Consider the following 11,741-nt stretch of genomic DNA (forward strand, 5'->3'; position numbering starts at 1 on the left):
TTGTAGTTGAGTTGAAAACTTTATTTTTTGGTCATTGTTGTTTTAATATTTTTTTTGTCCATCTTTTCCATTTTTTTATTAATTATATTTTCCTACAGGAGAGAAGAAGGGCAAAAGGGCATGGTTTTAACTACCTGGATCAAGTTTTTAAAAAAGAAAAGAAAAAAGTGACTTGCTAAAAATCCCCTCTCCTCTTCAAATCCCTCCTTTCATGCTGTATTCATGAGAGGCCCGCGACAGTCTGTGTTTGGTGTCATGGTACTTAGAAAACCTCACGAGGCTAAAAACACATTGCTGGGAGATAAGTGTCTGCTGCTGTTTTTCATCGGTGTGGGTTTTTTTTATTTACCCCTCTCCGACTGGTCCACCCAGCAAGGCGCCCCATGTCTGGAAAGATGATGAGCGGGGTGGCAGCAGGGGTCGGACGCTTGCTGCTGTTCGTCTGCCACCTTTGTCATTAGCATTGAAAAGGTCCTCCTTGTCTGGGGCTGACACAGAGGTTTGCACTGATGAAGAACGTTGCAGCGGAAGAATAAGGTGCTGAGAGACTTTTGTCCTCCTCTCTCCTCTGTGCGATCTTGTCAGTTTGTTTCTTTCCATGAGTCGCGTTCAGTCTGGGGCCTCAAATCCAGCAGGAAGTGGGGACGCTGGGGCTCATACCGGAGGAGGGACAGTCTGGAAGGGTGGGGGCAGATCTGCGGGGGATTTTAGTTTCCAGGCGGATGGAAGGGAGCAGGATGCGTCTGTACCTGCATTGCTGTGGTAGGTAAACACAAAAACAAACTGTAAATCCTACCCTTCAAACAAAGAATCATTTTTAAAAACAAGTCAGGTGGGCTGTTTCATACCCGGCGGATGTCCTATGTAGAAGTGTTGGTGTGCTCCTTGCTGAGGTCCGTGCTGGGGGTGCTGGGGCACTGAGCCGGGGCCCTGCTGAGGGGGCGGCTGCAACATCACTAACTGGGGCTGACCGTGGCTCCCTGAGTGGTGGGGAGCAGACATGGCTCCTTGTACATGGGCCTGTGGGAGGGCAAGTTTAGATGAAGATAAAACTTATCAAACAAAGGAACAATTGAAAAAATAAAACTATTTTAATGCTTAATTTGTGTATTATTTGTCAAATACACTAATTTGTATTGATGCAATAAAAGAAATAATAACCATACAGCAGAACAATAAGCAGCACTGTGGATCCATACCTGTGCGATCTGTCCCAGGGGGTATGTGGGTGGCATGCCCTGGTGGCTGTGGATGCTGTAGCCTTGAATGGGGTATGAGCCCTGTGGAGACGTGTGGCCTGGTGGCATGTTGGGTGGGGTGGGTGCTGACAGGGCACCTGAGTGGTACAAGGACTGAGGCTGTGGGCCTGACTGGGCGTTCTGAAAGGAGAGACCATAAATGAATCACAACTACTGTGTAGTAGGAGCTGGATCCTGCAGCGGATGCAGCCCATGAAGGTGAATCTTTCTGAGGACCTGAAGGTTGTGCTGAACCTGTGCTTTCTCCTCTTGACCTTACAGATGTTAACATGTTTATCCACACAGTGTAATATCAGTTCTAATCACCAGTGTCCATGATATGGGACTCAGCAATTGTCTTCTGCATATCCAAGCACGGGTATCTCACCTGTCCAGGGCTAGGTGCAGCGTGCTGGGGAGGGGGCTGGTTGCCTGTTGGGGTGCTGGAGGGCTGAGGCTGATGCACTGCACCCGAGTGATGGGAGAAGGACTGTGGAGCTACAGAAAAATGAGACGGTCAGTGCAAATTCAGCATTAATGCACCTGAATATTCTGAACCTTGTGTATAGATCTGTAGTTTCTCATTAATCACTCTGTAGGTTTGGTTCCACTCACCGTAGATACCCTGCTGTGGTCCCTGAGGTCCGTCTCCCTGTGCGGGGAACTGGGGACCTCCTGGCGGTCCCAGGGCTTGTGGATGGGGACCCCCGCCTTGACCTATCATCCTGGCACCGCCCTGCAGCATGGAGTACATCGGCTAGAGAGGAGGAGAGAAGAGACCATGTGTGTTTATTTTAATGCTAATGCAAACTCTCTGCCTCCCATTTAAAACCTGAATTATAAAAAAGGTTAGAAATTAGATGCCCTACCTGTCCAGGGTATGGTGTCATGGCCTGGATGACCTGCTGCTGGCCGTACTGCTGTGGGTTGTACTGAAGGTAGGACTGAGGGTAGGGGGACGCTACCAGTGGGGCCCCGGCTGCTGAGGCTGCAGCTTGCAGCATGGGGGGCGCTGAGGTACCGTGGTCGGAGCGCTGAGCCACTACTGAGCCTGGTGAAGGAAAAGAATAATCAAGACAACAAAAAAAGGTCAAAACACTGCTTCTTGAAACATATTGGTACACTTACTGCAAGACATTGTTTTTCAAAACATTATACAAATGAAATATTGCTGCACTGTGGAGGCAAAGGTTATGCAACTTAATATTCTACACAGTACGACACCTCCCTAATATACAGCACCTCTCAGTACTGGAACACTGATAAAAGTATAATTTAAGCTTTAAAAGGTTTCAGTGAAAGGCTACAGTCTATGCACTACTGTCTGTAAAATGTGTTTTGAACCTTTGAAATCCAAAGAGCTGACAGTGCACCTATTTAAGAAGCAATTTCAAATGAAGACAACAAATTAAAACCTCAGACATACAACAGTGGAGGGGAAAACACAGCATTTACCTTTGGTCCTGGCGTATTTTCCCTGGCTGACTGCAGACATGGTGTACTGGTACATTGGTGGGGGCTGAAACAAATGATCAAGAGGTCAACATGAGAAAAACTGTTGCTCCATTTAAAAGCTGAAGGGATTAAGTTGATCAGAAGAAAATTAACTAGCAAGAATTTTGATAATTGTTTCAGCATTTTTTTAAGCAAAATGCCAAAAAGTACATCTGATTAAAGTTTCACCAGTGTTACTATTTACTGATTTTTTTGTATTTAGTACATGACAGATTTTCCATGTCTTGAAATGACTTTGGTTGGGAATATAAATTTGCATGTCTTGTAGAAGAGATGACATGGGTGTTCCTTTCCTTCGAAGGCACCAATGTGTTTGACTGAAACACAGCCATGTCAGTTTTTACACTCTCGTACCTGCACAGTGTGGATCTGCGAGACGTATGAGAGGTACGGGGTGGTGTAGAGTGGCCCCTGTCCACCTGGGTGTTGAAGGACCACTGGGCTTGGCGGGGTTGGCCGAGGTGGAGTGGGCGCAGTGTTGGGCTTCGTCTGTACGATAAACACAACCAGAGGTAAATAAATCTGTCATCTACCATGTTTGTGCCTCTGTAGCTTGTGTTCAGTATCTCCTCTACTCACATTGAATTTTTGCTTGTAAAATTGAAAGTTACCTTTCAAAGGAGACTAGGTTTATCATTGTAATCAAAAGGGTTAAAGAACAATAACCTTTTTATTTTTGGTACATTATTTTTCAGGCTTTTAAATTCTCTCTATACTACGCCAGCTTTACCCAAGCTAATATTTCTTTCACATTTCAAGGATTTAACAGGAATAAATTGGCTTACCATAGGCATAGGAGATTTATTGGGGTTGAACTCTTTAGCATTGGGGTTTAAGGTTGATTTCTTTACTTGGCTGGAAGATATAAAAAAAGAAAATAATGTGTTTACAAATGACAACCACAGTGACTCAAGTAAGAAAAGTCAAAGAGAAATCTCTAATCCCTCTCGAAACTCACTCTGCCACACCCTCCGTCCGCTCCGTCATCTCAGACCTGACCTCCTCACTTCCCGGGGTCCTGGCTGGCTGCGGGGCAGCCGGCGACTGCCTGTCTGAAACAGGTGCTGTGGTGGCAGCTACTGTAGCACCAGATGTAGCTGTGGTGTCCTTGGTGGGGTCGTCAGCAGGAGCTGGTGATGGCTGAGGTTGGGGCTGCTGAGAGGCGCTGGGAGCTGGAGGCTGAGGTTTGGGGTCTGAAGCAGGGTGAGCGTCTGATGCTGAGGGTTTGGCTGTGCTGGGCTGGGTGACCTCACTGACAGCAGGAGGGGTTGCTGCTGCCGGAGAGCTGGGAGAGCTAGAGCTGCCTGCCACTCGGCTGGAGCTGGAAGAAAGAGAAAAGCAGATAAGTGTGGAGATATTAAGACTGAGCAGACAGATATATGTAACGACATTAAGTCTGAAACAAATTATTTCATTATCAATTCATCTGTTGATTATTTTCTAAATTAACCTTTGGTCTATAGAGGTTGGAAAATAGTGAGATATGCCTGTTATGATTTCCTAAAGCAAGTTGATGTATTTCAGTGTCTTGTCTGATCAACTATCCAAAACCCCAAGGTATACCTTTTTATACATCTTTTTTCTATCTTACAGGACAAATAAAAACATTCTCATGACAGAGTAAATTTCCTAAAATATGCTGCACATGTATTTTTGTCTTTATCTAATGAGTCAAAATGTTGAGACATGTCTGAATTTCCCTTCTATCAAGTGCTTCAGTAAAGAGTCACATTAATAGGACATCATAAAAAACTGGATTTCGCTCTAGGATGTGCTGCATAAAAAGTGAATTTATCTTCAGTAGAATAGCAGCACCCAGTAAAGATTTAAGAGACCATCGAGTATACAATGCCATGTCATTACTGTTAATGGTCACAACCAAGTGGACAAGATACAAGTGATTTTTTTTTTTTTTTTTGAGGAGAAGTCAGACAACGATGATGTCTCAGGACATGGCCTCTTGATTGGTCACAGATTTTCTAATTTCACACTTCACTGAAAGGCAACTGAACTCTTACCCTGAATTCCTTGCCAAATTTCCGCAGCTCCTCAATCTGCGACCTTTGCTGAACTGAGGGAGCTGGTGAGGAGAAAGAGGAAACAAAGGTTAATGAAAATGTGAAATTTTGAGAACTGTCAACTCAAAACACAAAGGACATGCAACTTGAGTGGAAGTTTTATGGCTTTATTTCCAGTATTTAGCCAGTACCAATTTGAAGTCTTGTGCATACACACCTTTGCTACTTTTGCTTTCCTCTGTGCTGCTGGGGCTTTCAGCTGAACGTTCTTTCACAGCTGCACCAAGGATCTCATTCACTGTAATGACGAGACAAATGGCAAGATAATTAGTTGCGGTGCTTCATTAGATTCCACCTTCAGTACTTGTCGCCTGTTTCTACGAGGTGACTGTCTCATTGAGGCTCATGTCATTGCAGGATACAAATGATTCTGACTTTGATTTCAAACTCTTAACTTAGAAACAACAACAGGAGGCGAGAGGTGAGACAGTACCATCTACAGGGAAGAGAGGGGCGGGGCCAGACGTCTTCTGGGCAGGCAGCGAGACAGAAGATGTGTCTAAATAAGGCGTGTCCTGGGAAGAGCCTGATTTAGGAGAGCGAGTAGCTGCCGAGGACATGAAGAAGAAAAAGATAAAGGTTAGGTTTTAGGCAAAAGTCCATCATTAATACAGGAGATGATTTTATAATGGCAGTTGAATGGATGTGAATGCAGCTTATACCTGTGGACTGAGAGTGTGAGTTTGGAGTGCGGACCGTCCTGCTTGACTGTGGAGGTCTTTGCGCTTTAGGGGATGTTCTGGTAGAGACTGAAAAACAACAACAAAAAAAATCCTTCTAGTTTTTCATAATTCTTACAGGCTCAGCAGCATGCACAGATGCTATTAAAACACCTTCTGACACAGGTTCACACACTTACCTCCATTAACAGGCCTGCCAGCGTCAGACAGCGAGTGCGGGAGTGAGTGGGAATGGGGGACTGTGTGTCCGTGTGGGGCGGGGGGGCTGGCCGGGGAAGGGGCAGCGGAAGCGGAGGCTGGGGTTGGTGCTGGTCCGCCAGGAGAGGCAGGTGTGTACGGACTCGCAGGGCCAGAGCCTGGGCCTGGGCTGGGGCTTCCCTGCGGGTGGTGGGGAGCATAGGCCCCGCCTCGGCCTGACAGAGGGCTGTTTCTCTCTGATGGGGAGGCGCCAGGCTGCGGCCCCGCAGCAGAGGGCAGTGGGGGTCTGGGGGAAGAGGAGGATGGAGGGGTGGAGCGGTAGCCTCCGCTTAGGCGGTTATGGGGTGGAGGCCCGCCGGGACCTCTCTCGGCTCGCTCTCGCTCCCGGTTCATCTCCCTCTGGCGCTGAGGTAATGGAATGTACTTGCCCTCCCTGGAGGAGAGAGAACAACACATGGGTGATTGAAGAAACGCTATACCATCAAAACTGACTTGTGCATAGAGACATGATCAAACTAGTTAATTTTCAATGTTCGCTCTTGACCTCAGAAACAGAGGTAGCTGTTCTGATAAAGACCTTTTGATCATATCACATCATCTTCCTTAGCAGATAGAGTTCGCCTGCTTGAACTGACTACACGATAAGATTGAAACTGGACCTTAAAATTAGATTGCTCTGTCAACTGCTGTTTCCTGTTGAGTCAAGATTGAACCTTGACCTACACAGGTTTGATTTTCAGCTTTTACAGAGGCTGTGAGTGCAATGACGTTTGGATCTACCACTTCGCACAAGAGGGCCACATTTTTGAACCACTAAAGTGTTTTTAGCTGCATTACTGTGCATAAATGAAAAACTCTAAGCAAGTTTCACATCTCTTCAAGTACAGGGGAGGGTGGAAAAAATATAACTTGCATAACTTGGTGGGTGGGGCCAGTATTCAAAATAAGTAGGTGAACTATTATTTATTTGACCACCGTTATCTACCTGCCTAACAAACACTCTACGAGCATCTCCTCTCACCTGTTGCTGGCTCCAGGGCTGTCTCGACCCCTCTCGCGGTCTCTGTCACGGGGACTTTCACGGCCCCTCTCCCGATCGTTGCCATCTCGCACCACAGCACTGTACTTATCTTCCTCGCTCTTGCCCTCATCGTTTTCCAGGTTGACACGGTGGCGATACTGGGGGCTTGACTCAATTTCACTGGCCAGGCGGGCAGCGCGTGCTTCCCTCTGCCGATAGACCTCAGAGTTACCTTTTTCCAGTGGAACACTGGGCGAGAGAGAAAAGGGGGACAAGGAAACAAAGTGTAAAGAAGGGAGAGAAAACTTTAAAACTGTACATACAGCCAAAATCAAGGACAGACAAAATGTGATAACGGTACTGACTGAATTTCTTTTCCCCTTTTTTTGTCCCCTTCCAGTAGACTGGTAAATATTCAGTGTTTTACACAAGGACATTTTCATTTATACATCAAGCTTGACTAAATCCGATGCAAGGAAGAGAGGGCTTTGCAAATTTTAAGAAAACAACTCAAGTGAAAATTTAGTAGGGGCCAAGTTTACAGGAATTCACTCCCTCCAAGTGACAGATCATCTGTAATCTGCCCCTCCTCTTTGGTTAAAGCTGTGCTGACTAGTGAAATAAGCTTGTGATGCAATATTTGGTTATGATGAAAACCACAATGACATTACTGGAGAGTACTGCCATTTAACACCACAAACAGTTTTTCAGTTTTGACTTGTGTCTACACTATAGATGAAAGCAAAAGTAATTTTTTACAGTAAAATACAATACCTTAATGCAATACATATGATATGAAAAAGAGATGTAACTGCTCATAATTAACAGTGACAACCTGTGCTATTTTCCTCCTGGTCCCCTTACCAAAAATCAACAAACACAGCAAAAGTGCTTAAAATAAAATGGTGCAAATCTCTAATAATATCATTCCACATTATTCTTGTTTTTATACAGCTTCTTGGTCTGTTTTACTAAAAATAATTAATCAAAAATTTCTGAAAGTAACCAAATGACATGAAAACTCACGTATACATGGAGAGACTGGAATCATATGTTGATGTGACTCCGTATTTCACTTCATTGTAACGGAACATCTCATTGGCATCCCAGCCATTGGACTGAGGAGAAAAACAGGGAGATTGAAGGGGTGGTAAAATAATCTGTGCTTTTAGAAGAACATCTTAAAACATTATTGATTTCTTGTGGCATATCAAATTAAATGTCAATATGTTTCAAAAGATTTCGGTGTAACAGAGAAACTCACTGCATCATTGTCCAGATCGTAACTCTCTCCGTTACTGTCTCCTCCCTCCCATCTCTGCAAGACCTTCTCCTTGTGTTCTCCATTGACGCGGCCGGAGCTGATGGCTGTGTCTGTGAAGGTGTCTAGAAATCAAAGGACATACTTTACTAACAATCAACCTGGACACTTAACTCATTACTCAAACTGTGCACTTTCAACCTTTATCAATATTTCTAACACTGTAAAGACCCATTTACTATAAATCAAGGATGTGTTTAGCCTGAAGATAATCAAAACCAAACCCTCTTCTCTTAATTTAATAAGGAACTATATGTTTCTGCTACACATGCATCACAGGCCTGTGTCTATTACCTTCTTGCATCTTTTGCCCAACCCCCAACGTGTGTGTGTTTGTACCTCTTGTGGCATAGTTGAGGTCAACATCTTTGCAGATCATTGTCACCAGGTCTGAGGGGCTGAAGATCATAGTGTCAGTGATGTCCTCCCTCCGTGGTGGGGCTGATGTTGATCCCTCCTCCTCACTGCGTTTGTGTACCGCATCCACAGCCAACTCACACTAAGAACAAAGCATTAAGAGGGCAGAGGAAATTTGAGGAGTGTGTGAATTTGCTAAAGAAAAGGCCTTTTTTAACTTTGACACGAGTTTACAATTATACTGAAAGGATTATTGGTAGTGCTTCCTTAAATTGACACAGGGAAGTGCGTGCCTGTTTGCTCAACCTGAGCTTCTTACCCGAGAACTTAGAGTCTTGAATATGCCTTCAAATACGCTGCCATTCTTCACTCTTATGTCACAGGTGGAACCCTGAAAGAGATTAAGATTTTATTAACTCTCTTAACCAGAAGAGAGTCAAAAACAAATTTATATTTAAATGAATAAAGGTTGAACTTAATACTGTACACCATATCCTGCATACTTCACAAAAAAAGGTCATATATATATACAGCTTCTTTCCAGCCAAATGGCCAAAGGATTTAAAGCAATCTTCTGTCAGTTGCTGTAACCCTTCACAGCAGATCAGGAAAGAAAAGGTAGCTTCACAAAAGGTATGTGTCGGGGGGTGAGGTGTTGATATTTCTAGATTAATCGTGGTTTGGGAAGGACTGACAAGAAAACAAATGACTCACCACAACAGCTGTGAGGAAATGCAGCATTCTGGCATTGTTGTATACACCCTCAAAAACCTACAGATGGAAAAAAAAATGATATAAAGTTCACAAAGTTTCATGACATAATGATTGCCACATAGTGTCATATCTAAAAGGAACATGGTTTGACGCAGAAAAACGTCATTGTGACATGTTAACCACAACTGAAAATAAGCCAATCCATTCCAAGAACAAGGGAACTCTAAGGTAAGGAGTTTAATTACACAAACTTCCTGAGAATGCTTTTACACAGGAGACCCACTCCCAGTATATTCTCAAGAACAGAAGTTTAACCCACATTTGACCAATTTCTATTGACTGTTGTCAGAGGTTTATTTAGGGTAATCAAAGTTATAAGAGATCTGTTTTGACAAGAGTCTCATACAAACATTATTTTCATTACTGTAAAATATACTTTTCATCAGTGATATTCATAAATACAAAAAACAATATCCCTATACTCTGATCACTTATAAAACACATATTTTACTTATCAACTATCTATGTTACTACTCCTTAAATGTGTGGTGTAAAAGATGATGAACTGATTTTCTGCCAAACTTTTCTGGATCAGGATACTCACAGGAGATGACTGGAATGATGGTTTTGCAGATGTTCTATTCCTGGGAAAAACAACACAGTTACAACATGTTTGTTGGCTTAGAAGTGGAAGGAGTATAACTTGTTTCCTAAGAAACTGACAAGTTTACTTCGGGGCCTGACAAGTTGCCAAATCAGCATTTGTCATCTAAAATCTCTACAGTCCATATTGGGTCCTTGAATGTCACCTATTATGAATTCTTTACATGTACCGTTAACTTGTCATATTTTAGTGCTAGGTTTTCACCTGCCAACTTCTGTCTTCAAGAAAGAAAGCAAAAGCATATGAAACACGTCAGCTGACGTCTTAGGTGAAAAATGATAGCAAGGTTTGGAGCAAAACACGCATCTACATTCAATAATACCAAATGCACCTTCCATGAACAATGCACACATGGGATGGTATCAATGCTGGCCACATACACGGTCACAAAACAAAGAGACGAGGTTGACAAGAGTTCAGCAAACTCACACTCATCTCATAAATTTAGACCACATATGACCTTGTGAAGGCCATAAAATCTTATACAATGTTAATCGTCACGTTTCTATATCAGGCTTTTCTTGGCTACAAAGACGCGCTGTTGTAATTTTAAGCATTTTTCAATCGTCAATGTCTTCTCTCTGGCACTGACAGGCCAGATAAACTTTGTATCTCTTGTGTGCTGATTTGCTGCCCATAGCTTTCACCAAACTTGGATCCACCTCAATTATTCGCTCTCTGATCAATGTGAGCATTCTGGTTGGTTGACAGCCACTGTCAATCTAGCACAAACTCATTTCATTGGACTAGAGGAGAGCTCTATTGCCGAGACACGCCCACTGACCACACAGTGCTTTAACCGGTAGGCCTCGAAGTCACAGGACAATCCCCGGACTGTCCTGACAAAGGTACCCCGGCATGCTTACCTCCCGGCCGGTGTCCTGTTGCCGCTGTTGATGCCGCTGACCGGGGAAGACATACCGGCGGGGCCCGAGGTTCCGTTAGATGCTTTTCTCCCGCCTGAGCCGGGTTGCTGCTGTTGTTTCAGCATTGTGAAGCACAAGGCTTAGACACTACCAAGTGTAGGCTAACTTATAAACACTAATTCCTCCTGATGTAAAGTTGTTTAGCAGCGAACTATCTTTAACAGTATCACCTGTCCTAAGGAGCGCAGAGCCGGTATAACCTCAATAAGACCGGCTATTGTAGCTAATCTCGCCAAGTGAATATCAATCGCTTGTGGCCTAAAACGTAAAGGCAAAATACCTCGCTATTTAAATTAAATGTAACATATAACTTAACAAATTTCCCCCCGACTATCTACTTTGAAACCACAGTGGTTGTGTCAAAGCAAGCGACAATAAAACGACACGAGTTTCCGTATAATTATTTAGCAATGGCTGGCTAAGTTAGCATTAGCTTTGATCCTCAAGCTCACTTCGGGCGCTTTCCCTCCGGAATTTACTTTCTTCTTACTGTCGCGTCGCCTTAACTCCGGCACCGCTGACCTTTCCGTTAAAAATTAAGGTCTTAGCGTTACTGTCAGTTGCCTTGAAAAGTTATATTTTTCAGGTTTCTTACTGAAAACCTGCTGCGGTCGGTCAACACCACCTCTCGGTAGGTTCACTTGACTCAATCCGCGCGCGGCTGAGTGGAAACCGGCTGGAAGGGGGAGGGGGCGTTGACATGCGCGTGCGCGTTTGACCCACTAGTGAGCGCGCGTACGCGTTGTGTATTGAATCGATATTTGACCGAACATAATTCATCTCTGATATAAACAAGAATGGATGGTATCTACTGTACACGTGGCAGTCATCACACAAAAAATAATATTGTTTTGTTTACAGACATCACATTGATATTTATTTATTCCACCTTTTATGTTTCTGTCTCTCTTTCCTGCTTCATTTTGTTTTCTTTTCATTCATGAATTCATCAATAACTTATAATAAGGACACCGAATGATCAGGCCAAGCATGACCGCTTTGTGAGTGAGCCTGTATTCCAGTTATTAC

General features: G+C 43.8%; 1 protein-coding gene across 1 annotated transcript; it reads right to left on the reverse strand.

Moving 5' to 3' along the window:
• On the reverse strand, window positions 1–11,386 carry LOC108890418 (ataxin-2-like protein). Its single transcript, XM_018687285.2, is given in 24 exon segments — window positions 1–757; window positions 849–1,020; window positions 1,200–1,379; window positions 1,627–1,736; window positions 1,854–1,995; window positions 2,108–2,289; window positions 2,694–2,757; window positions 3,108–3,242; window positions 3,539–3,608; window positions 3,712–4,058; window positions 4,060–4,074; window positions 4,772–4,833; window positions 4,989–5,069; window positions 5,265–5,378; window positions 5,494–5,580; window positions 5,691–6,142; window positions 6,731–6,979; window positions 7,757–7,848; window positions 7,995–8,116; window positions 8,391–8,550; window positions 8,728–8,799; window positions 9,123–9,179; window positions 9,727–9,766; window positions 10,653–11,386. Coding segments are annotated over 24 exon segments (3,180 nt in total). The 5' UTR covers window positions 10,778–11,386; the 3' UTR covers window positions 1–707.
• Between the last annotated feature and the right edge of the window lie 355 nt (window positions 11,387–11,741).

This window comes from Lates calcarifer, linkage group LG23, assembly GCF_001640805.2.
Source record: "Lates calcarifer isolate ASB-BC8 linkage group LG23, TLL_Latcal_v3, whole genome shotgun sequence".
Taxonomy (NCBI): Eukaryota; Metazoa; Chordata; class Actinopteri; family Centropomidae; genus Lates; species Lates calcarifer.